The sequence below is a fragment of the Numida meleagris genome, chromosome 4 (assembly GCF_002078875.1).
Source record: "Numida meleagris isolate 19003 breed g44 Domestic line chromosome 4, NumMel1.0, whole genome shotgun sequence".
NCBI lineage: Eukaryota > Metazoa > Chordata > Aves > Galliformes > Numididae > Numida > Numida meleagris.
Genome location: NC_034412.1, coordinates 3,499,584 through 3,526,559, shown reverse-complemented (window position 1 = coordinate 3,526,559; position 26,976 = coordinate 3,499,584). Strand labels below are relative to the sequence as shown.

General features: G+C 41.0%; 2 protein-coding genes across 5 annotated transcripts in view; one reads left to right on the top strand and one right to left on the bottom strand.

The window, feature by feature from the left end:
* The window catches only part of SERPINI1 (serpin family I member 1), a 38,743-nt gene extending 25,592 nt beyond the window's left edge, over positions 1 to 13,151 (bottom strand). The window contains exon 1 of the mRNA XM_021395551.1: positions 13,003 to 13,151. The gene's annotated coding sequence lies outside the window, so the exon portion shown is untranslated. The remainder of the gene's footprint in view (positions 1 to 13,002) is intronic.
* On the top strand, positions 13,245 to 25,533 carry PDCD10 (programmed cell death 10). Of its 4 annotated transcripts, none has more exons than XM_021395555.1 (8): positions 13,245 to 13,400; positions 19,385 to 19,599; positions 20,372 to 20,425; positions 21,587 to 21,704; positions 22,276 to 22,402; positions 22,750 to 22,828; positions 23,147 to 23,229; positions 24,041 to 25,533. In XM_021395555.1, exons 2-8 carry the CDS (start codon positions 19,504 to 19,506, stop codon positions 24,120 to 24,122), a joined length of 639 nt encoding a protein of 212 aa, XP_021251230.1. In that variant the 5' UTR covers positions 13,245 to 13,400; positions 19,385 to 19,503; the 3' UTR covers positions 24,123 to 25,533. The 4 variants fall into 4 exon arrangements, with proteins under 4 accessions (XP_021251230.1, XP_021251229.1, XP_021251233.1 ...); XM_021395554.1 differs by having other exon boundaries at positions 13,257 to 13,413; XM_021395558.1 differs by having other exon boundaries at positions 13,259 to 13,400; positions 19,315 to 19,599.

Here is a 26,976-nt window from a genome sequence, read left to right as displayed (position 1 = left end):
ACACAGGAGTACAAGATGGAACAGGAGACCTTCGCTATCCATAAATTCATTAGAATGAGGAACACCACATTAAAACTACCTTAAAATTGTTTCTCCTTTGAAATGATTCAGAAACATCTCGAAAACTTACCAAGGAAAACATACTAAAGGTCTTTAATAAAATGCAGCTAAGAACAATAGCTTTTAAATCACCTTAAAATCGCTAGACAAGCCATATAGCAGCTGTGAGACTGTTCCGAAAGTTCAGTGTATTGAAGGATTAATTTCTGTTTTGTTCGGCTTCCTTCAACTGGCATTCAGAAGAAAAAGATCAGACTATGGATACAGCTATATCAAGAAGAGCAGTTAATTAAAATGTATCATAATTTCAGAAAAGGAGTCTATCATTTCATAGACTGAACGAAAGCGTGACATACAAAACAGCTTTCTAATCTAGAAAACAGTATTGGCTTCAAACTTGCAATCAACATTGGGTTCCATTTACATTTGGGTAACATCACAATTGCAAAGTGATTATTCACACGTTTACAGCACTTAGATCAGAATTAGTTTCTCGTGGCAAAGAACTAAGATATACAGATGGCCTCCGGAAAGAATAACGTTTAACACTAGCCTTGGAAGCAGACATTATGCACCAATTACAGAATTCAAATCATCATTAGAAATATTTGATGCACAGGCATTGCTGCTTTAGCACTTTGCCACTTCAGGGTCCATTCCTATTCACAAGACAAGCTCCCAGCCACTGCCGAGTTTCCAGTCAGCTACAGTTACTCCTGTACAAAAATTCATACACACTGACAGCCCATCAGGACAGCCACAGACCTGACAGCCAGCAGCACAACTCAATTAGCCATTGTGCCACGGTAACTCAAGCACAGCAGCATGCCAGCCAGGCTCCCTGGGCCACCAGCAGCTCTGGCACCTCCTGAGCTGGCAGCTGCTCTGCACACAGCCAGGGAGTCGAGCTGCCAGAGCTGGCCAAGCCATTGCCACCCGCTAACAGAGCTGTGCTGGCAGAGCTGCCGGAGCCATACAGGACATAGGAAGGACTGCTTTCAAAACCAGTTGAAAGAGTTGTCTGGTAAGTGTGCTGAGTCTGACAGAGCCACCATTAATACAAAATCCAAGGGAAAGCAGCTGTAAAGCTGGTCTCGAGCAAAAACTAGAGACAAAAAGACAAGAGCCAACTGTTAATGAAAGGTTGTTTACTCCTGTACCAGCAAAACTGAAGCAATGAAAAGTACATTTAACAAAAACCGCTATCAGAAATTAAAATTGAACACTATTACTACATAAGATTCACAGCTTCATGTATTTCTGTAAGATAACATCACAAAAATCCATTACAAAACAGACTTCGTAAACTACAGAATCTGGATGCAAAATTCAGGTAGCAGTAGGATGCCTTAGTACTCTGCACGAGGGGAAGCTCCAAGCAAGGCGTACCATAGTACTTTTTAAAAGAAGTTAGAGATGCTGATGACTAATCTTCCTAAAGGTGGAATTGTCACTGAAATCCTGACTGCTTTCTCCACATTATTCAATTTCTCCACCCCTCTCACTTCTCTTCACCCATGCATTTACCACATTAAAAAAAAAGACCCAATAATAACCTCACACTGTTCAAACTGGGTGGGCAGGCAAGATACGAAAACAGACTCAGCATCCCACATTTCTAGAACTGATCAGGAATACCTGGAACATCAAGGGATAAGTGGGAACATGGGAAATGGAAAGAAAAAGGCCAAGGAAAGTCCCTCCTTTGCAGTTATCTTATCCACAACAGACAATATACCTTAACTGAAGACAACGACTCTTCAGTTAGAGGCAAAAAAAAAGGCTCACTCAAGTACAAAAAAATACCCAAATTCTCATTCTAACAGTGTTGTTTCTCCTGGCCTTTGAGACCTATGGCTCTTAATAGATCCCTCTTGGCTCACCACGGACAAAACAGCTCAGTTTAGAGTCCAGCATTCAAGCTGTGCCTGGAAGGTGGAATTTGGCCCTGAAGATCACCATTCAAGCCTCATTGGTTTGTGTTTATGAGGACTGATGCTCTTCCAACTATCTTCTCTATGATGAGCCATTTAAACAACACACGTAAAGAGCTGAATTGGTTTTAATCTTTTTCACTCTCCCATGCAGGAGTCTGTATCATGTTAGATCTGAATGCAAATGCTGAAGCAATTCACATGACCAAAAGCAAACATGAAGTACCCAAGAATTCATTGGTTCACATCTGTACGGTCTCCCTAGGGCAATACCAACTTCTGCTACAGAAAGGTTTCTGTACTTTGACAACTTCGATCCCTTACAAAAAGTAATCAATGCATTTCCAATACATACAGTGAAAAATGAGGGTTGAAATCTTATTGTGTAGGAATGAGTGCTCGTTTTCCAGCAAGTCAGAGGTGTTTCTTACCAGACTTCCTATGGCAAGTTAATATTCAGTTCTGGCCTACTATGAAGTATAATAGTAGCCTATAACACAAAATATGGGGCTATGATTCATGCGCGTCTGGAATTTTACATTGGTGGGTAAAAGCACACACCCTCATGAAAAAATTAGGTTAATCATAATTAGCTTGGCTTTCAAAAATTAATAGGCTATCTGAAGTTCTTGCGCCTGTCAGTATCTCAATTTTCAAGCTCTCCACAGGTTAGGTCTAAATTAGGATGCTAAACAGTCGAGGTGGGCAGCTGCACCTCAAAGCAGGGAATTTCAACCCATTTGTGCCACCCAGTTCCATTAACTGAGACACAAGATATTAATTTTCAATCAATATATTTTCAGCAAACTCATTAGCCAACAACCAACTAGAACACATTGCCTCATGCAGACCTCCTGCAGTTAGTGCAGCTGTTGCAAAGCACTGCTCAAAGCACACAGATTTTAGTTACTCTCTGCAGAACAGCCATTCTGTTGGTTCCAAGTACACCCCACAGTGTAAATGGTCTCATCCCTAATCACACTGTATCTGTCAACCCTTCAAGAAACACATCAGTGTACACTCGGTAGAAATTCAGTTCTACACTGCAGCCAACTCTATCTCATCATCTGACAAAAACACCTTGTTGAGCTACATATTGTTTTTAATTATGGCTAGCCTTGTTAGAAGGAGAAATATCAAGTATGACAGTGGAATTAAGAGGAGACTTACAATAGGAAAGCATCCATTTGAAATATTTTAAAGTATGCTTTGTTTAGTCATCCAACACAGACTACAAAAACTCTTAAGTGGAAAACAACGCTCCGTGTACAGGCAGAAGGAATTCATCTGTATCAATCCTGTTTGACATTCAATGGTAGGGACTTTGCACAGCCTAAAAAGCAAGTGGTAGTCAGCTGAGACTTCAGCTTGGTGCTTTATACCACAAAAATACAGGGAAGCTAACTGCAGCAAGCAAACCTTAAGCAGAACATCTCTTCTAGCTCCTAAAGTCTACATTAACCTAGCCTACTAATAATGGATTAACAATTTGGGACACTTCAACGTGAAATTTAAAAAAAAAAACTGAATTTTAAACAAACCAGTCTTCATTGCACGTAAAGCTGTAATAGTTGCATTCTCACTGTACTTACTAAATACAATATTAATGATGTCAGGCATGAACACACACTTGTCTAGTTAAGACTTACCTCTCCATCCAGAAATTAACAGCTTAAAGCTTGTCTCCCATGATTCACTGAGTTTTGGGAATTGTTACCATTATTACCATGTACTAGGAGGGGCAAGGAAAGGCCTAGTAAAATAATGGATTAAGAAAAATACTTGTTTTGCCTCTGGAAGCAATATCACTGAAATGCTGTACAAACGCTTGCTTTGATGGCGGAGTTTTGAACCACTGTCTTCACTAAACTGCTTTGCTCTGAGATTTCTTCCATCAGCTTAAGTGAGCTCGTTGTTTACAAAATTCATCTTTACCAAGATTTACAATAGTAAAAAGTATATACACTTTTTAGAAGTACACATGCACAAAAAACTTTTGTAAGTTCTTAAGATCACTCCTTTCATCACCAAAATAGGCTATTTGAGGTGAAATCCATGAATTTTCTACCAACAATAATGCGACATACAGAGTTCAAGGAATCAAAGAGACTAACCAGACTTGGCTGCTGATGCAGGAGAACTTATATTTGAAAATATCCATTTTAGATCTAAGAGACCAGCAAGTGAAAGAAATGCTGAAACAAACTACCTTGATCTGCAATAATACAAAAACCTGCTCGTAGCTTGATGTTTGTACCTCAGCAACGCAATGCCTTTGTTATATGTTATTGATATCGTGCTTCTGAACTGCTACTGAAACATCACACTCCTTCTCCTACTCAAATACTGAGACAGTCACATCTCTCTTGTTACGAAGGTAAAAAATTGGCATAAATTGGGACAACATTGTAGACTAGTAAATCCTAGAGACAATTAAGTCCTAGTATTTCACTTACAGGAAAAAAGCCCGTGAAGGAAACAACTGGTGACTTTCCTTGACATACAAATATGATAGTTATACACAGGTTGCTCCAAAAGTAATGACTCCTATTTATTTCCACGGAAACGACAACAGATGCAAAAAGCAGCTATAAAGCACTATTTTTCAACATTCACCACCACTAATTATGCATTTTCACGAGTGATGAACACACACCTGCATGCCACGCCTGCATGGCAACCCAGAACATGGCTTGTCTTTCCCATGGGTGCCACCGCTGCTGAAACACACCACCCACCACCTCACTGTGCTCACATCCACTGTTTGCTCCACATCAATATTCAGCAGGCATCAGTGGATGTCATTTCCGCCTGCATGGAGGAATTAAGTGACACTCCTTTGCTTCATACCATTCCTACCTCAGACATCATTCTGTCAGACTGCCCCTCTGCTGCCATCTGTCTCATAGAAACAAAATGTAACAGGGTATCAGTGGGGACATTCAGCCTCTACTGCCCTATCACTGTCTGCCACCAACAATTGTGGGCCACCATAACACCATAGGAGGCATTACTTTTGGAGCAGCCCTCATAGCATAATTGCACTACTACAAGAACTTTATGAACTGCGTGCTAAGTTACCTTCAAATGCAAGTCTTCCAATGAAATAAACACACAGCCTTTGACATGCCTACTTTCATCACTGCCACTGCAGTGGTTAATCACTGGTGAATCTGAATCAGAGGCTACGGCCCAGCACCACTCAGGCCAGAAGACACTGAACCAAATTAAAAATGTACTAAGGAGAAAAAAATAAGTGATTTCCCTAAGTATTTCCATAGCTTGTATTAAGACATCAATTACCATAGCTTGTCTTTTAAATTAATGATTCATAGTGATGGATTATTCATGCAAGTCAGCCAGCTGAACATTATACTTCAACTCTAGGGAGAAGGTATAGCATGTCTTAATTAACTTTATTTTGTTTAAGCTAGAAAACAGTCAAACTTTTTATCACTGTAGTCAACCAGCTAAAACATAATATAAAAGTAGCAGCTGAACAACAAGTTTTCAGTGGTCTCGATAATCCACATATGAAGCGAACTAGATAGAGCACTTTGCCTCTGATGAGCTCTGTAAAGTAGTTACAAACTGCTGTTTAGTCGGAAGAACTGACTTCAGGTCTTCTCTATTCAAGCACAAAGAAGATGGACATTTCATATTAATGTCTCCTGCCATATGCCCAATCCTGCAAGACTTCAAGGAAGGAACAGTTTATTTCAGAAGGCTGAAGTGTTTTCACCCTGTTGACTAAAATGGTACACAACACTGGATTTTTTCCAACAAGTGAACGACAATACAGCATTCATTTAAGCTGATAACCTAACTACCTCCTTGAACACAGTATCATGAATAGACATACACAGCTCATCAGGACATCGCAACACAACTGTAATTCAAGCAATATCCCGGGCTTGTAATTTGTAAATTTCAGACAGCGTTATTCAACCACAGCACTAAGAAAGACTTCCAAATTAAAAATGGGAAACAGCTGATAAATGATACATGATACCACTTGCCCCTAAAGTAATATGAATCACCTAATATCTCAAGATCTACAGCAAGACGCTCTAGGATGGTAAAGATAATCATACTTCATGAATATCAAGGCCACCTAGTTGTGTTATCTATAAGCTGTGTAAGCAATGTTGTTAAAAGTATTAACTCATTCAAATATACCTTAAAAATATTAATACCCAGATGCCTGATAACAATCACTACTGGATTTTATTTTGTAAGGAAGGGCCTGTTTTCATTTTATACTGGAGAAATACAGGTTATGTTAGATTGAATGATTTGTTCTCAGACCCCTTTGTTAAAGGCAAGGAAGTTTGCTTTTTATTCTTTAGAAGTAGGGCATATATTGATAAGTAATTGATTTATCTCACTCATGGGCAAGATAAATACAGAATTATTCCAATTAATAAGAAGCTCATTTAGGAAAGAATGAGTAAATATCAATTCATTTCTACCAATTCTGAAGCAAAAATAATAGCAATGGATACAACACATCTTTCACTACAGGTAAAGACAATCCATACTAGATAGACATAGCTCCTTGAACTATTGCTGTATGCAGATTTGAATATACACTGGTTGATTCTCCTTCCAAATATTTTCTTGTTGAAAAATATCTTAACCACAGAATGACTTGGGTGGGAAGGAAGACTATATAGCTCCAATCCTCCTGCCATGGGCAGGATGGCTATCCACTAGATCAGGTTCCCAGAAAAATTCAGATGAAAACACCACCATGTGGGCCACGGAATCAAAGCGGGCATAGAAACTACTCAGCATAGCTATAAAGTGTCAGACATACGCTTGCCCATCTGATATGCACCCATCACTTCAATAACTTATTTTCTTGGACCAAGCGAGGGCGTGTCCTCTCAAAACAAATTTTGCACTTGCTTCATATATGAAGATGCATCAAACTCCTAAGTGCACCATGTGTTGATATTGTACATACATTTTACTCCTTCACACACGAAAAAGTAATGACATTTTGATTCATGCATGTAAGTCCCCCAAATCTACTCACAGTCACCTTGCTCCTTACTCGCTTCCATGGTTAACTTCTCTACCTGCCCTGCTGCTTCATATCATCTGTAATTAGACACATGCTTGCTTGTCTTCCCGATGCTCGCTCTTTCTTAGCATCTCCTCATGAAACTAATATTCTGCTTCCTTCAGTATTTCAATGCATGCAGTATAGGGAGAGCAGATGGAAACTGCCAGCTACAGAGGATGCTAAGTAGCTTCTGTGCAAGTAGAGACTCCAAAAGCTTCCAAATCCACACGCTTACTTGAACTACTATGACATTTTCTATACCTCAGAGATACTGGGGAGCACTAATCAAAGGGACTCCTACAGGCAGGCGAGAACAAGCATAGCTGTAGCATGAAGCGAAGTGAGGAGCTGCATTCAGACACTAGTGACATGTGACTTCAGAGCCTGTCCCCAGGACAAACAGGAACACCCACAGCCACGAAGCACCTCAATGGCTTCGTGCTGCTTATTGCTTCAGACATTCTTTTATTAGCAATGTTACCTCATGCCCTGCTGAATTCCCAGTAGCCATTTAGAGATGCTCTTTGCATACCTGGCCCATAGTTTGGGAGCTGCAGAGCAGGGGAAGACGTTACCTATCAGCCACTCTCTCATTCCTAAGAAATATATTTTAAAAACACTTTTTCCAGGGGAAGCTCATTGGGGGGCATATTTCAAAAACTATTTCCTGTTTATACTGGTAGCAGTAAAATCCCTCCCGTTTACTCCAAAGGAAAGCCAGTCAACATTGCTGCGATACGAAAACAAAATCATAGCAACAGAAGACCAAAGCAGTGTTGATTTAAGACCTCAGCTCTGACTCTCCTATGTTTATATTACGATTGCTAGATGTGTGTTCTTTTAACACTGCCTTATCCAATTCTCATACGCTAGTATTCCCTTACTTTCAAATCCTTAATTAGGTGGCCTTCAGGAATAACTTCTCTGGACAGATGGACACGGGATAACACGGAATATGTGTTCATGAATTCTCTGACTGGGAGAATCACTGCCGGAGTCATAGGACAAAAAAAAATCAAGAGGTGGATAGGAGCATACATAGTGTTGAAACAAGGTCTTATTTTTCCACATGAAACCTTAAGTGTGAGAAGCTTCAAAGTGTTAAACTAAAAGGGTATTCTGTTATCTTCAATTCGAATGTCACTTTTGCCAAATATTATCTGAGGTTATTTTAGAAGCATTGAGTCAGCTTTGTTGTTTTGTTATTTTTTTTTTACTTCGCTGTAATAAAAACAGCTGCTGCCTGTAAAGTTATTTTGAACCAACAATGCTACTTCAATAAAGAGGTTTATAGTTACCATATGCAAGTGCACATGTTTTAAAGGCAAAATTGCTACAGTGTTTTAGAATTTAATAAGTTTATTCCTCTTGAGTACTTGTTAGAATCATTAGACATCTTTTGATTCCCACTAATAACTTGGGTTTTGGCAGACACGAGCCTTTCCTCCTCCTGCTTTTGGAATAAATCTGAAATTAACAAGTCAATAAACTGACATATCTACAGCAAAAGCAACTTGGCTTTCCTCTTGTCCCCTTCCCACTTACCTTTCTTATCAGCAAAGAGGAATGACATCATTCACCTGTGGGCTTCACCTCTACTTACAGTGTTGACTGAGACCTGCCCCCTTTCCTTTATATTGGAAGGATCCCAAGCTGAAGACCTAGTACTCCAGTAAGCTCTTTGTGTGGGCATAGGTTTTCATTAATATCTTTAAATAGTTTAGAAACTAGAGCAAATGCTTTTTGGAAAAAAAAGTTAACTGAGAAAGAAAACATGAGTTGCTTCAGTGAGTTCAAATTGCGATGTGAAGTACCCAATCATTAAACGCCCAAAGAGCTGCTTTAATTTATAAGTTTAAAGAAAAGCATTCCGAAAGGGCAGTTTTAGTGTGCCAATTAAAAAAAAGAAATCTTAAATCTTTAAACCTATTTTCTTCGTAGCTGTAACTTACATAACCAAGATGCACACAGGGAAAACTGGGGCAGCGAGCATTACCTCAGACAGAAGTGGTTGTTACTGAAAAAGCACCATTTTGCTCTATTGTCAAGGCAGGAGACAGTCTCCAGTGGCTCAGTGATCATGAGGAATTCAGACAGGCCACTTCACTGAAGTACCCGTGCTCCTAACATTACCCTGACATGCCAAGGTCAGTTAAAAGATAGCATTATCAAGTGGATGTCCAAGTTCTCTAGCTTACTCTAAAGTTCTGCAAACAAGCCAAGGGCTGGAAGGGTATCTCTGCTCAAGCAGCTCACTAGTGGGAGTCTGCATCCAGTACAAGCATTTGGGGACATTGATTGTCAAGGTAATTAGTGCTTGCAGTAGCATCTGAGCAAAACTCAGTCAATTCCAGAAGTAAAACAAGCCTTAAATACGTCGTTAAAAGGCGGCGGCAAGCAGGTGACTGTTCTCCCTTCTCACACAAGGGAAACCCAAGCCCGCTACACAGACAGAAACTCAAATCACAAAATAGGTGAAAACAAACAAGCACAGGAACTGAAGGACTCAGGGGATCACTCTTAGCTAACAACCATTTCTGTTTGTATATGCAGGAAACCTCACTGAACACAGTTACAATTTGGATAGAAGTGATCTTTCTAGAAGCCTGCCGCCCATTAGACTCAAGTCATCATGAGGTTAAAGTTCTCCTCAGACACGCACAGCAGATATTACGTTTACATTATTAAGCAATTATTAGTTTAGATGTAACAGTAATGATGAAAAACTGCAAGGCCGAAGAACAACCACACAGGAAGACGCCTCTGATTAATAGGCAGCTATTTGGTTAAAATTGAGTATAACTACACTGCTCAACTTTCTTCTAGTAGGAATATTACTTGCCATTATTAATTCTCCCTGAATAAAAATTCTCATGATCTGAAAAAATATTCTTCAAGAATTACCATATTTAAACACGCAACAAAACAAAAATTCTTTACAATACCGAAGGTCAAACCTTACTAGCCAAAAGTGAGGCGCATATTTAACTCCTTAGCTTGTACCAACACAACATTCTCTTTTCCCATTTCACAGCTACAGCTGCTTTGCAATGACTCTAAAAGACCAGGAAGGATGTGGATAACTCACGCAGCTTTTATCACATTAGCCACACTCCGCTATTCTCATAATCATTAGCTTTGAAGTATATTAAACAAAGCAGAATGTGACCTTAGAGTTGATACTGTTACGGCACCACATAAGAACAATTTCTTATCAGACATTTCAGGCCACCAAATGAGATGTTGCTCAAAATTACCTAAAACACAAACAGACAAAAGAACACTACTGCTACCCTGCCAAGCAAAGCCAGGCAGTGACCACCCTACCAGGGAGGGCTGGCTGCTGTTAAAGACTGAGTTACTAGACACCCGATTTTGGCTTGGCTGAAGGAGCAGCAAGAAGTGGATTGTGTGTATGAGATCAATAGGAGAAATTCAAGCTTACTAGTACAGCACAGCATACCTTTATTACCAGAATGCACAGCTTACCTTATCTACATTTATATTTAGTACAACGCAGTCACTAACAAACTCCACTAACCTTCTGACATGCAGCTCACCAGACTAAAAGCATTCAAAAGAAATTAAACCTAAGAATTTTGAAGAAGTTTCCAAATTTACATCAACTACTCTAGTCTTCAAAAATACGTGGTTACCACTTAACAGTTTACTTCATAGATGACTATCCCTGCCATCTGCCCGTCACTTTAAGCATTAATGGTTACCTACTGTATCAAAGGTACGCAACTGTGTAAAACCAAGAAAACCAGGCATTTTCAAATCCATGTTTGTACATCTGCTTTCAAAACATTTTTAACCACTGAAAATCATGGAGACTGCACACAGGACTTAAGCAGACTGTTAATTCATGTTCAGCCTCTGTTTTACAAAGACAGAATAACGTACTGCCTCCACGGAACACGGACTGCCAAATTATTTCAAAGATATTCAAGCATATCAGAGATGCGTCTTCGTAGATGAAGAGCAACACAGGAAACTTGAGTTTGAGAAACCAGTAAGGTACATTAGTTGGAAAGCATTCTGAAGACCTAGGAGTAGCTAGAGCGCAGCACAAAGAATCCTACCAGCACCAGCTCCTCTCCACCGCTACGTTTAGTAGCGCAACAGGAGTTGAATTAAGGGATAGGTAAACATATGACATTTCTATCTACAGAATGAGTGTCAGGAGTGATTACAATGACAACATGTTCAGACACACTTCTGGAGCTCTGCTAGACTGTCTGAACACGTGTTCTTCTACGACTAGAAGAGAGAAGGTAACAAAAGACCCAGGTCTTAAGAAGAAGCACCAAAAGCAAACACCACAGCCACAGCTCCAGCAGGAACAAAGCCACTTAACAGGCGCATTAATCTTGGCCATTTTCAGAATCAACTTGAGCCAGCAGCACAGTAACTTGGGATTTCAATAGGCCAACAGATACACAGAATGTGGCATAGTTTCAGAAAAACGTAAGTAGATGAGAAGCAGCTTCATGAATACTTTCATATACACATGGCCAAACTATTTACTAAAAATAGTTGATGAGGCGACCGAGTCAAAACAAATTTTAAAATCTAAACCAGATTACTCTTGCCACATGACTTCATATCTTGTTACCTCAGAGTTGCTTTGTGCAATTCTGTAGACAACACACATCACAAAGTAAAAGCCTTTCCTCCCTACTCTCACCTCCTTGACGGTCATTCCTCACCTCGCTCAACCAAGCTACCATTCTGAAAAATAAAAAGGCTGTAAACATAATGAAGTATGAAACAGCTCCAAGAGCTTACTACTAAAAAGAAGGAAAATCTAGAAAAGCATCATAAAGTATTATTAACACTATTATTCAATATAATGTTCTATTTTAAGCACTAGCACCAGTAGGACTGCAGCATTGTACCTTTAATCTAAAGCCACCAAGTAGTGAAAATATCATAGACAAGCATATACCTCAACCCAATCTATGATATTTCAGCATCTCTCACCTAAACTAACCAGCAATGCTTTCTGTCGGGCTGAAGCACTGATCATATCAGAAACAGCGAGAAAACCACCGAGGAATCCAAAACAAATAGCCTGCAGGCATAATAACGCATTACAAATCCAGCGTTCCTTTCCAAGCATCCTTCCCTACCTACATGCAGACGGTGGGGACTGGCAACGTGTCTGGGTAGCACACAGGAGGGATCTGTTCCCACACGCAGATGTCAATGCCTTCCCATTTCACCACCTCGACGCTGCAAGGAGATGCAGCTGGCGTTCAGGAGCACCGCGGTGTACCCATTTATTCACCTGATCCGCACGCCTCATCAAAATGAAACACAATTCGGAAAAGTTGCACGCTAACGCATTAGGAACGGAGTGCGAGCCCAGAGCTGAGCTGCGCTTCGACCGGAGTTCGTTTTGATCACTAAGAGCATCACCTCAAGCCTCCCCAATAAGGCAGTTCACAGAACAGAACGCACAGAAAGTAACGCGACCGGGTTCAAACAACCCGTGTAAGGAACATCCACAGAGCAGCGCCGAACCAAGCGACGGAGAAGCGCACGGCAGCACCTCAGCGCGGGGCTGGGGCAGCAGCCGCGCACACCGCGGCCGGGACGGAGCGCCGGGCTCCCGCAGCGCAGCAGAAAACGCACGCAGGTGTACAGACAGCAGGTGTCGGGGAAACGGGACGCTGCACAGCAGATCCTCCCTCCTTCCCTCCCTCCCTCCCCGTTCGCTCCCTGTGCAGCCCCACACCGCCCCAGCACCGCGCGCCGCCTCCCCTCAGGCGCTAACGGACAACGCGGCGCGAGCGCTCCCCTCCTCACAGCCCGCACCTCGGGGGCACGCGGCGCCTCACACAGCTCCGCTCCATACAAGAAACCAACTACAGCCTCCCACAGCCCTGAAAGCGCCGCCGGTACCGACAACAACACGCAGAACACACTCACCAGCACGGCACAGCCACCTCAGCCGCTCAACACCAGCTCCCTCCGCACTCCACCGGAGGAGTGCTGCCGCCGCCGCCCGCACCGGGATATGCCCGCCGCGCCCCGCCCCGCCCCACGGAGGCTCCGCCCACTCCTCCAGCCCCGCGCTCTGATTGGATGACCTCCGCTCCTCCTCCTCCTCCCCCCTGCCCGCCCCTTCGGCCGCCGCGTTGCATTGTGGGCTTTGTAGTTGCGGGGAGCGGACTACAAGTCCCAGGGGCCCGCGCGGCCGCCGGTTAGTTCCGGACAACGCCTGATGTGTGGTAACTCAGCGGACGCTTCCTCCTCGTAGGCGCTTCCGGCGCGGCGGAGAAGCCCCCTCGGAGCTCCGTGGGCTTTGCGGGGCGGGGGGAGCTGAGGTAGGGCGGCGAGGTGAGCTGAGCCTTCTCTCTCGGCCTGCGTCTGTCGAGGGGTCAGCACCTGCGGTGAGAGAGGGTGGGGGGTCAGCAGTGTGTTTGTGCAGGGCCTGGCTCTTCCTTCGGGGCTGCGCTACGTTAGAAGCGCCCAACTCTTTCAGGTATGAGAGCTGGGTGGGAGGAGGAGAAGCGTCCGCTGCAGGTGAGCGTGGCGCGGGCCTTGCCCTCGGCCTTCCTACCGCGAGAGCGGCTCCTCGGCTGGGTGACCTGGGCCAAGGGCTCGTCCTTGTCCCCGTCCTTCCCGCTCGGGGCCCTCCTGGTGGGGCAGGGCACCAGCCTTCGCCTGCAGCCCCGCGGCCGTTTTGGGGAGCGTAGGCCCGCGGTGTATTTTTAGCCCGGCCTCGCGCCGCCGAGCAGCGCTGTCAGGGCCAGGCCCGGCTCGCTCCAGGTGGGGCCTTCCACCGGCCCTAGCGCCTGGGGGAGGAGAGAAAGTGCCTGGGGTCGTGCTCCCCGCGAGGAGCGAGCTTTGGGCAGGTGCTGTTAAATGCGTGCCATTATGTGATTAATGAGCGGTGAGTGTGCGGCCTTCCTGGGGCTTGCCCATGCAGGGGGCGTAGGTATGCTGCTGAAGCCTTGGGGCAGGTGGATGTGTTCCTGTTATCAGAGGAACTGATTGCTGAGGGCTGTTTGTTTACCCGTTGGAATGTGGTTTTGTGTTTGAAGCTGTTTCTGTTTGTGGCTTATCTGTCAGTGGTTGATAGGGCAATAGCAGCTGAATAGTTTTACTTTCAAATTCCCACGGAGGAGGAAAAGAGCCTGAAAGAGAAGTAGGGATGTGTTGTGTTGTACTGTGTTGTATTGCAGAAGAGAAGGCTCGGGGAGACCTCTTTGTGGCCCTCTATCTCTTAAAGAGAACTTATTAACAGGAGAAAATTCAACTTTGTATTTGGGTCAATAGTGGTAGGATAAGGAGGAATGGCTTTAGAGTAAAAGAACGGAGATTTCGGTTAGTGTTCACGGGGTGATTTCTGACTCAGAGCGGTGAGGCCCTGGCACTGCTGCCCACAGCTGTGGCTGCCCTATCCCTGAAGGTGTCCAAGGCCATGGATGGGCCCTGGGCAGCCTGAGTTGGTGGGGGGCAGTCAGCCCACAGCAGGGAGATAGGACTGGGTGGGCTTTAAGGTTCCTTCCAACCCAGGCCATTCTATGAAAACCAAGTATTATTCGTTGGGCTAGCAAGTGAAATTAGGGCCCAGTCCAGGCAGCTGCTGTTTCTCATGTGATAGGCAGACACAAAAACCAAGTATTTATATTAGGGCATACTAAATAATTCCCATTCTGAACTTCAGTCTGTGAATTTGTTGTAAGCCTGATTTCAGAATAGGTTTGGATTATTTTGAAGTAGCTCTCTAAAAATAGGCATCTTGTGTTTATTATTGTGAGTTTGTGCAACTTGAATTAGTCATACAAATTGACCTCACAATAATAAAATGCACAAGCAGTTACGCTTTGTCAGAGTGAACTCACCTGTAAGTGGCTGTGATACGTGTGCATGCAGATGCTTGAGAAGTGCATGTTTGCTCTACCAAGGGACTATTTGAAGATGCTTATAAAACTTCAGTGCTATTTTCTGATAATGTTCCTTTTGCTATCTCTTCAGTGAAGCTGCTGAGTGTAAGAATTAGAATACAGAACCAGCACAGTAGGCTGCCCGTTGAAGTTTCTTGTTGTCTTCTTCACTGGTTTTAGAACACACAGGTTGTTATCATCACAGCTGCTCTAGATACCGGTTTCAAGGAATTCAACCATCTTGTCTGGAAGTCACCTCTTCTCTAAAAAGAGAAGAAGCTCATTATCTGAGGCACAAATGCTTTAAGCTTGCTACTGTACAGTCCAAGTTATACAAGCGGGAATGATGATGATCTATACTTGGAAATACTGTGCAGGTAACTTCTCTCCTGACAGGGAAAACTTCTGCTTTTTTTGGCACTTTCTTTTAAACAACCATTAGTAAGGGAAATGTAAAGGTAACAAGCTATGCATGGGATAGGTACATTGCTAGAACAGCATATTCTGTAATTCTTCTGTAAAATTTGCATCTTTAATTAGCCACCATCTAACCTCCTTTCTGCCATGCACATTGGTTTTACAAGTGAAGGCCAAGATCTTTGCCTCTGAATTTGAGACAGACCTCAAGTTCAGTGTTATTTTCTTATCCCACTCTTTCTTACTGAGTTTAAGTAAGTTTTTCTGATAACTCAGGGATCTTGGCGGATTTTCTCTTGACCCAGTCTTCTTGAACCCTCACTACAAGAGGAGGAGCAGAACTTCTTGGTAGTGGGGGTAATCTCTTTTGAGTAGGAGCAGAGCTGTAACTTTTGGTTCTATCCTAAAAGCCAGCATTGAATTAATCATGCTGGTAGATCAGTGCCTCAGGCCTTCTTCCCCTTAGTACTTTGCTTAAAAAGAAAGAGCACGAATGTTTAGCTGCTTTAAGATGTTCTCTGTCTGTGGTAAATGGAGCCTAGAGAATGGAGTAGAGACAACACCAGTGGTATAGGTAGATGACAAAGCTGAAGAGTGAAATTCTGCCAACTAGTACCTCATGTTGACTTTGTCTTCCAAGATTTTACAGGTTTCAAGCATGAGACTTCTTCCTTCTCTTCAACACTCTTTCAAAAGATAGTATGAAACAAATGCCTTTCTTTCATACATAAATAGCTTGTTTTCATGCTGACGAGTGAGCAGAGGTGGATTTGGGGGAAATTGCTGCCTTTCCTGGTTGTTTCCTTGCTGGGTAGCTCTGTACTTCTGCTGCTTTAATTTCAGCACCTGTCAGAAAATGGCATAGATGAGAAAAGCAAGCTTATGTCTTGGGCACTGATAACAGTAGCTGTACCTTTTGGAAAATGTGGAGTTTCTTGCTTCTTATCCTTCTTGCTTTACAGGAAGTTTATCTGAATGTAGGGTGTTTGTGTGTTTTCTTTTTCCTGACAGTTCAGTTGAATAATTTAAAACCTCACTGGGTGGATATGGAGGAAGAGGCTTTATAACAGAATTCATAGAAAATTCATCCAAAATGTGCCACTTCTGTGACTGCTGAATAGTTGGGGTGCTTCTGGTGCTGAAACATTAAAGTTTACAGCATGTAAGATTTATATTGGCAGTGAAAGTATTAGTAAATTAGTATATATTAGTAATTCTCTGGGAGTAGATCTGTGTGAGGATCGTATTAGCTTGCATCTTAGCATTGTCTTCAAATTTAAATTCTCTTTATGCTCACTATATCCACCTTGTTCCTTCTCTCTCATGGTTGATTTCATCTGATAGGGTGTGAGGCATGACTTCTAATGACACTTGCTGGTGAGCAGACTGCATTTGAATCTGTAGGATCGCCGTTTAAAGAACAAAGTCTTAAATGCAGATGACATTTAGCAGTCTGTCTTTTCCCTAATTTCTCCTTGTCTCCTCCCTCAGACCAATTGACAGATGGGCCAGTTGAGTAACACTTTTTTTTTTTGCATCTAACAGCAATTTACCAGGGTTTTCTGAGCCACGTGACGTTGTGCTGTTCTAATGGATCACCTATTCCTAGGATCTTATTCCAGCTTTTTTGTGTCAAAAAACCCCACCCAACAACAGAATTTTGAAGGCCATTGGACTATCTAATAATTGACCTAAATAATGGAGTTGATGACCATTTTCATGGGGATTTGGTCTGAATCATGTTTGAGACCTATTTTTTTCCAATGTCAGCAAAAGTATTTGATGTTCTTACCTGTTTTTTTTTGTGTGTGTATTTAAAAGTGCCTCTTGTCTTCAGTCCCTTGAGTCCTTTGTGATAGTGTGAATCCAGGGTTGATTTACTTTGTTTGAAGAGTGTCAGTGCCTGCTAAAGAGGTAATAGATGGTGTATAATTGTTTTTATATGGGGTGTTTAATGGTAGCGTAGATTAGTAACAGTGGCTTATAGCTCCTCGGAAAATGAGTCTTTCATGGTAGCCTACAGTGCAATAGGTTTTCATCATCATAAAAATCTATCATTTCAGTTAGTATTTTATTTTCTTCCTGGACACTGCTAACCCATAAAAACACAGTAACTGTATCTAATGGTTGCTTTGTCCTTTTTTCGCCCTTCTTCTTGTGATCAAAAATCTTTTGGGTAACGTTCAGCGATGGTCAATTACCTGTTTTGAAAAGCCTACTCTGTTGATAGCTCAATACTTTAGATAAACACTTGCAGGCAGTCTGTGAATGCTGTCTTGCTTGAGTGCTAATCTTACTGAACTTCCAGAAACACAGAATGAAACAGTCAAGCAAACAGCTCTCCCTCTACCCTGCCCATGTCATGCCAGAGCTGTTGGTGCAGGCAACGTGCATGTGTAAGAAATGGGACAGCTTGTACTTCCACTTGGGAGGAAACTTGTTCAGACGGGTTCCCCCCCCCCCCTTCCCCCTTTTGTGGGTGTGGAGTTGGCATGAATTTGTGTAACTCGGAAACAAATTGTTTAAAGATGTTCCCATTTAGGGGGAAATAATATTCACTTGCGTTCTTCCACGTTCTTGATAACTGTAAAATAGCTGCTGGTAGGTAGTAAACAAAAAAATAAGTGAGTCTTGGTCTGTAATACCATTCATGCCAACGTAGCTGTACATATACCTTTATAAATATCCAGTAAGCCTTCATTGTGGCTGCAGGAGTCTGCTTATCTATGCCATTGGTTTGAAACAATAAGAGAAAAATAAGTTGTTTTGCAGCAGGTAATCGATGTCAGACAATTTGTATGAAGAACTGTCACTAGTTACTGTATTTCCATTTAATTTCTTCTTCTAAACCCGCTTTCCCATCTGCTGGCTATTTCTGTAATGTGACCTGTTCCTGAGTTTTATCACGTTGGGGTGTATTCATGCTGCCCAGTCACATGTGCACGTGAGGCATGCACAGTATTGGTAGCCATCCGTGTTCCTTCTGGACTTGAATCAATAACAAATTTCACTTCTGCATGCTTGCCCTGGGCAAAAAGATGAAATGTTTTTTTCCTGTTTAAATAGTTGTGCGCACAAGATTTCTAGCCGGTGCAGGGCAAAATGGGGAATACAGCTTGAAGTGTCTTAGCATGCTTTGACCTGTTCCACCAATTGAGAAGTGATATTGGTTAATGTTGCAGTACTTATTGTTTCTTAAAAATGTCCCTCAATTCACTTCTCGCTAAAATATTGGTAAAGTGCAGTGCTTGGGCATACAAATACTAGATGTCTGGTGGTTCTTGGCAGAGAAAAAACCTCTGGTAGAGCATTAAATACAGAGAAAATTGAAGGAATAAAAACGTTTGAATCTTTATTCCTAATTTGGATGTTAGGTCTTTAAACTCAATTATGTTACGTAAAATATTCTAAAAATTTTAACTTGTAGAACAGAAGATAGAACTGTCTGCTTCAAAGATTTCTTACGAACCGCGGGGCAACCATCTTCCTTTTTTTCCCACTTAATTTCTGCATCTGAGCGATGATCGTGCTATCTTGGGCATGGTGAGCTGGACTGGGTGGAGAACTTCCAAAACCAAGGTTCAGTTACTGGAACAATAATTTTCCATTGAGTTAACGTAGCTGTGGACACACCCGGAGTGGAAAGATGACTTAAGACTTTTGCTTATATAAAAACAAAGATACGGTATTCACTGTTTTTGTATTGTGCATCGAATAAAATCACTTCCAGGAAAATGAATTATGTAAGAACTTGCAGTGAAGTTTTTTTGGCAGTATGTTCCTATAAAATACCTGCTTGTTTAATAAATTAGAATTAGGAGTTTAAATTGCATGAAGCAGTCATTCTATACTTGCTTAACAAACTCCTAAAATAATTCCCGCTTTCTCAGGAGGAACTGATGTTGTTCTGTGCTTTCTTTTTCAATTTCAGCGATTGTCAGTCATTAGCATTGATAATCATTTGTTGGTTTGTGGTTGTTTTTTCTTCCTCGCAACGTAAGGACAACGTATTTCTCCAGTTCTTCAACTATTCTTGCACAACGAGGAGAAAGAAGAAACGTTTCAGTGAATGAGGAGTCTTTTGCTTCTATAGCATTTTTCTTGAGAAGTGGCTCTTTGAATGAGGATGACAATGGAAGAGATGAAGAATGAAGCAGAGACCACTTCTATGGTTTCCATGCCACTCTATGCTGTTATGTACCCAGTCTTCAATGAGGTAAGCTGTGTGCTTTTGCTTTAGAATGCAGTAATCCCTTTCACGTTGGAAAATCAGATCGTGGTAACAGATTGCTTATCTTGACAGAGAACTTCTCAACACCACTTTATTTCTGTGCATCATTTCACTCTTCTTTGCCATCAGTGCAGTTTCAAGCATCTCAAAGGTTATTAGTTGCGTTGGCCCTGATATTATTTTAATTAGGTTTTGCAGAGGGTATTAGCAAAAAAAATGCCAAGTAAATAAGACTTTTATTGACCGTGCAGTTCCTTTCCAAATGGTTATTTCAGTGTTCTTTTCTTCCTTTCATCCCTGTCAATGGGCATATAAATTTTTGGGAGGCTTTTTTCGGAGCTGTTTCAGCTCGAATGGTCACAGATGTGATGTAGCATTAGGAACTTGTGCATTATGTGATAAGAAGTAGCGTATGGTTTAGCACGTACCTGTGAACAGCCTGATGCATTTATATTTGTACTGCTAACGGCTGTAATTTAACAGAGTATTTGTCTCCCAGTGAGTATCAGAGAGGGTCAAGATGTTCTCAAAAGTCTTCTGTCAGAATTCTGCTGCGGGCTGAATAAAAGCCAAGCGTGTCCAGTGCTGTTTGTTTCTTCGGATCAAACTTCCTATTGTCTGTTACTCAGATGAGATCAGTCTCAGTTCTTCTGTCAATACCCTTTTTCATTGTGCCATATAAGGCAAGGCATGAGTACTTCGTTTGTTTTGTTCTGCTAACATGGAAATTGCTAATAATTCTATACTTCTATTGCAGCTAGAGAGAGTAAATCTGTCTGCAGCTCAGACACTGAGAGCAGCTTTTATTAAGGTGAGAAGTCATTTGTATTGAAGGATGGTCATTTAAAAGGGAAACAATATATGTTGAAGCTTAAAATAACTTCCTAGTATCACCATGTTTGAAGAATGCATCCTTCATGATCAGTAGCCTTGAATAAAAATGAATGAACAATTGCATGGTCTGTAAGTTTGGAATGGGTGCTCATGTTTGAAATCTGAATGATTTAAGTATGCTGAGCAATTTTAAACAATCTTACCTTCTCCATATTGTATGAAAGCTTGCATGTGGAATAAATCAGTGAAGGTGGAACAGAAAATAGAGGTACCAAATCAAGCATTAATAGGACCAGATTATGTGGAATAGTTGTTCAGAAGAAGCAGGAAGGTATCAGATTTGGAAAGTGGCTTGTAAGATGAATAGTTAGGGGGTTCTTTTCTGGATGAAAGATAAGTTTGGTATTTGGTGTTTCCATTTACTTACATCTAGCAGGAAATTGAAGGAATGCTTATTTTAACTTAATATATTCCTAAAGAATGAAAATGTAAGTATGATTCCATAATACTTTAAGTAGCTGTTTTTTGGAGTTCTTTTAGCAAAAATAATAGTAAATGTGATGTATCTTAGCGCGTTAGTTTCGCATCCAAGCAGTGCTTTCCTGTTTCTCCACTTAAAGTGTGCCTGAGCAGTCACAATCCTCAATTAGAACTCTTCCAGGTTAAATGTTCTTCACAGCTAGTGCTGAGGAGCTAAGCTGATTACAAATGACGTGGAAACTGAGATTGGTCGAAATGGTAGCCCTAGCTTGAAGCACACACCCTCCTTCTTGTTCAGTGCGGTGTAATTTTGTGATAGCAACACAGATAGTGTGAATACTGCTAATGTTACAGTGCAGAAGTACAAGAGCACAAAGAAGTTATTGTCAATTTGAGTAAGAAATATTATGTAATGAGGGGAAGGGCTTATTGATAAAAGTTATATAAAACCACTGATGTAACCCAAGAGAAATATCTTGGAAGAATAGTTTTCAGTGTAGTGTGCTGGTTTAAAGCCATTAGAATTGAAAATGTTCTAGCAAACTCCCTGGTGTACAAAGCAAGTTGCATTCAAGTCTGCTTTTGTGCTTGCAATGTTATGGTTGCACTTGTGGAGCATTTTTAAGAATTTTTAAGAGTACGTTCTCTTACAATGCAGGCTGAAAAAGAAAATCCAGGCCTCACACAGGACATCATCATGAAAATTCTGGAGAAAAAAAGCGTGGATGTGAACTTTACAGAGTCTCTCCTGCGTATGGCAGCAGATGATGTAGAAGGTAATACCTTGTCTCACGTTGTCTAAGTGTGTTCTTCATTACAATCTGAACAGGAACATGCATTACTCTGCCTCTTTTCAGAAGAGGTTTACTTTATCTTAGTAGATTATTTTTCAACCCTGCTGAATAGTAGGAGTAGTTGTTTCTCTGAATACCTGTTTTGGAGACATTAAGGAAACAAAAAAGACCAAACCCACCACCACAACTCCCCAGAAATGTTCTTGACTGAGAGAAAAAAAATGCATGCTTTGAACTCTTTGTGTGGGTAGTTCACCTTTTGAGGTTTGTTTCAAATTGAAAGCATCAGTTACACTGACAGAAGAGCAACATACTGTAGGCTTTTAATACTGCATTTGATTATTGTAATGTTGTCAGCGTTCTTTGGAAATAAAAACGGGCTCTATTCTTGCTCCAGTTCTCAGTAAGAAAAGTTATTGTTGTGCTGCTTCTGTTAACGCCTTCAATCCATCGTGGCAATGCTACTGCTTTTTGTGAAGTAGTGTTTTTTAGCTGTCACTAGGAACTTTTGGATGAAAAGCTAATGGCGTTTTTCACTTGTCCATCTTATTAGAATATATGATTGAAAGGCCAGAACCAGAATTCCAAGATCTGAATGAAAAGGCACGAGCACTTAAACAGATTCTTAGTAAGATTCCAGATGAGATCAATGACAGAGTGAGATTTCTTCAGACAATCAAGTAAGTACAGTGTTTTGTATTCTTATGGAGCTTGACGGGCCAGACTTTCCATATAGAACTGAATGTTCAAATGCTGTGGGAGGGGCTAGCAAAATTGTTCCTATTGGAAGGGAGTCTCTCAAACTTAGAAATGAGAACAGAGCTGAACATTTTTAAAGAGATCTCCATGTTGGTAGAAGGAATTTAACTTGCTAATGACTAATTTGAATTACCACGTCACTTCTCTAGCATTTGATTTGTCTCCATCCTATCCAAAATTCCTTCTGTACTAATATTAAAGAGGATTAAATGTCAGTGTTTGAATTGAATAGCTTATGGATATAACAATTCTTTTCTTTCTCAAACAGAGACATCGCCAGTGCAATAAAGGAACTGCTTGACACAGTAAATAATGTCTTCAAGAAATACCAATACCAGAACCGGAGGGTATGTGAAGTAACTTTTATACAGTATTTTTAATAGTAGAGCAGGAAGCATATTCTTTTAATCAAAGGATGAATAGGAGAGCATGACTGGTCAATGAACATAGTGTTTTAACGTGATTGTTTGGTAATTTTCAGCAGTTTTGTAGGAAGAGACTGGTTTAAAAAAAAAAAAAGCACAAAAAGAAGAACCCATCACCGCAGTAAACCTTTTCCTTTATCTACATAATGTTCATGTACGTTCTTCTCTCTTTAATTGCAAGAACTTCACTGTACACAGCAGCATCTCAGCTGAGACTTCTTGGTGTTTTTCTTTCCTTAGGCACTTGAGCACCAAAAGAAAGAGTTTGTAAAATACTCCAAAAGTTTCAGTGACACTCTGAAAACCTATTTTAAAGATGGAAAGTAAGTGTCTTTTTGTACTAAGCTTATACACAGTGAAAAGGGTCTTGTTTGCCTAACTGGCATGACTAGGGGAAAATAAGAAAAAACTGTTTGAATAAATGGGGCAAGAATTGTATGTGTTGTGCACTTACACTGTATGTGCTGGAGGAGACCAACTTTGTTCAGCCCTGTGTGAAGCAAATGCTGTGCCCTGTGTTGTGGATACAAGCTTTACAGTGCCTCAGGTATTATCAGTATTGCAGAAAATCCCAGGTAACGCGTGTGGAATAAAAAGTAACTTAGATCTGTCTGAACAGCATGTTGGGTAAGATCCTCTGCTCCCACGAGGAGGAAAGAGCACTAAATAAAATAGTCACTCTTACAGATGTTGTTGAGTTGGAAAGCTCAGTGACCCTGCACTTCTTTGTTACCAGCGGTAGCTGAAATAATATGTTGCTTCCGTGTGCATGCACGTTCAGTATTTGAGCAGAAAGTTTCTAACTCTGAAATTATCAAGGGATGGAGTGTTCAGCTATGAAAAGAACAGACATCTAATGATCATTTGCTCTGTTTCCTTGGTTATTTAAACCCCAAAACCATGTAATTGAGAACCAAAGTTTTAAAGTTTTTCCCAGTGAAGGGTCTTGTTAGAATTAGCTATGCCCGTAAGTGTGTTTGCCAGCTGTGTGCTTTGGGTACATCCTAATATGCTAATACATCAAGATGCTTCCAGTTTCCCTAGATGCTAATATATTATCCAGATTTGATGCTGTAGTTATTGAACCACATCCTTTGAAAAGTGTCTAAAGCATGATCTTTGTTTTCCTAACAGGGCAATAAATGTGTTCATTAGTGCCAACCGACTAATTCATCAAACCAACTTGATACTCCAGACCTTCAAAACTGTGGCCTGAAAACTGTATATGTTGAGAGTTGTACTTTTCAATGGTGGATAGGATACCTTTATATGTAAATTTTAAAGTTTTGACTGTATAAATTATCAGCCTCTCACTCGAGGGGCCTAATGCAGGATTTTGAATGGGATTATTGCCATCTTACACCATATTTTTGTAAAACATTGTAGCTTAATCATAATCTCACGATGAAGATTTTGCATCACTTTTTGCTATTATCATTCTTTTCAGAATTATAAGCCAAAAGAATTTACGCCTTAATGTGTCATTATGTAACATTCCTTATAAGAATTGTAAATATTTGGTGTTCTGTTTCGGACATTTTAACTTGAAAGCGGAAAACTGCGAGATGATGTATTTAACAATATTGGTGGCAAATATTCAATAAATAGTTTACATCTATTAGGCTGTCTTTTTGTATGTGAACAGAAAAGCATAACTCATCTTAGAACTGCAGAGCATTCATTAAATGGAAAAACTGAAGCCAGTTGGCAGTCCAAACCAGTACAAAATAAAGGGTTTTCCTTACAGGGGAGATTTTTGGCTGAGATCGGATACTAGACCCAAGTAATTCAATTAAAATGTCTTTGACAAAGTAATGAAGAACCTCAGAAGTGAGGTGGTTTTTTTGCTTTTCATAGAAATGAAATCCAACTTGTGAATCTTTTTGTTGACGATAAGTTAACAGGTTTTTACTCGTCTGGTATTCCATAGTTTGGAGGAGATAAATACACTTAAGTTCACCCATTGCTGCACATATTTAAATATTGACAGTTTTTTATAGCGGGTACCTTCTGGGGAAGGATGAGGAGAGAAGATGGAAGTGATGTTCTTACAGTGTGTGCCCTAAGGCAGCTTTTGCCAGTGACTTAAGTCGTGTGATACCTGATTTGAAAAACGTTGCTGCATAGATGATTAAGAACTGCTGATGGACAGAGTGAAATCTTGTCCATGTGATTTCATGGTAGTGTTTGGCAATTTCTGATAATATTGTGCATTTCACTTTGAAGTGCGCCTTGATCTTGTTTTGAAGTGCACGAGATCTTTATGGAGTGAATTCCTAAATGAAGCAATTCCTAAAGCTGCAGAAGCCTGTTGCAGGAGGATCGCTCGAGACTGAAGAAGCACAATTACTACAGGATTAATTCTTCGTTACTGAAGAAATATGGCCAGGCTTTTCTTCCACACTAGTCTGGTGCGTTGTTGCTCACCTGGGGCAACTGCCTTAACCAGAGTGCATCACATGGGTCTTTGAAATCATTTGTCTGTTTAAATGATCTAAAAAGGAAAACGTTTCTGTACCTGCTGCCCTCTGAAATAGCGCTGGATGTTCTGCCGCATACCTATATGTGGAAGTGTTTCTTGACTGAGGTACTGATTATAGTGAAATAATACAAAAGTGTGAAGGAGAGTATGAAGTAAAAATGAATTCTGTGGAACGTATGTTGTGAATTTCATGATTACATGAAGCTATAAGCAGGACGAGCTCCTTAATCTTGTTGTGCAGGATGGTTTTGTTTGAGACATTGATGCTGTGTGTGTGCTTGCTAGCAAGCTGAGCTCAGTAACATTACGAAGCTATGCTATACCACTTAGTTAGAAACTTTGTTATTTATTATATGTGACATGATAAACTGTCACTTCATGGAGAATGGCAGAAGAGAAGCAGTGAGGAAGGAGGCAGCCTGCCTCACTGTGAGCATCATGTTTTGTTTCACATCTTGGAAGCGAAATGGTTGACTGCTCTTCATTTTGGATGATGTAAGCTGATAAAGCCCTTGTTCCAAAGGGCTTAATGAAAAATAATTAGGTAAAAGAAAGGGAAAAAGTCACACACAGCATTTAGTACTTGATTTGAAAATAGCGTTTGGTACTGGGGGAACTGTACAGTGGCTGTAAGGAGAGACATGTATAAGCTTGGGTTACTTTCTGTGAACTGGACCTAGTTAATAAAATGGAGGGTTTCTATTGACTTGGAGTGAGAGGAACAGCTGGCAGTCGTCTAACCAGCTGAACGATGACACTGAGTTTATGTACTTGTTCTGCAGGTACAGTTAATGTATATACGTATATTACCACTTGGGTCCCAAAGATGTCCTGCTAATTGACACCTTGACATTAAAATCAAAGAGTCTGTTAAATGAGCTATTTCTGTTCACCAATTTTTCCTAAAACCTTTATTGGGTAAGGGTGCCTGGTGTAGTGCTAAGCTTCGGGCACTCTAGCCAAAGTTTCTTGTTTTATGTGTAAACTTACTGTGATATTTTTTTTTAACTTTTAAAGTAGTGTGAAGTTAGGCACTGTCATCCATGCCTGGTAGTGGGAAAACCTGGAGACTGAGGTCAGGTCACTCTCTTCTATCGTGTACAATGAGTCCATGTCTGGTAGTCTTATGAACTCAGCTTTATCTTTCACTGAGTACGAGTTAGGGCACGTCTTATCTCAATTGCATTGTGGTTTTGCACTTAAAATTCAAGTTCCTCGAGCAGCTAAGATAAGTTGCTTTCCTAAGGATTTCTAACACAGCAGCCGATGTTGCGGATTCCCCACAGAAAATTCCTACTGTGAACGTGGGCTATAATTGATACGATAGTGTTAACATACAGAATAAAAATTTGTGTATTTGTTAATGATGCAGAGAAGCATTGTCTTAATCGCTTATCTGTAAAGAAATGATGAAAAGCTTAAATTGATTTATGTCTGGTTTAAAAGTCTTTAAGGTGTGTCAGGTGCCCAGCTTTGATATAAGCTTCATCTTGAGCTGGCGTGTGGTTGTGGGTGTGATATTCATGGAAGAACTGGTTGAGTGTCAGAACACGATGTCTGCACGGTAAGGTGGTGGGATAGAATCAGC

What these genes read in the sequence shown, in the direction of transcription:
- PDCD10 (XM_021395555.1), top strand. Translation starts at nt 19,504, where the DNA reads ATGAGGATGACAATGGAAGAGATGAAGAATGAAGCAGAGACCACTTCT. An exon ending in GGCAGCAGATGATGTAGAAG is followed by an intron (nt 21,705 to 22,275) that starts GTAATACCTTGT and finishes CCATCTTATTAG; the next exon opens with AATATATGATTGAAAGGCCA. An exon ending in ACCAATACCAGAACCGGAGG is followed by an intron (nt 22,829 to 23,146) that starts GTATGTGAAGTA and finishes TTCTTTCCTTAG; the next exon opens with GCACTTGAGCACCAAAAGAA.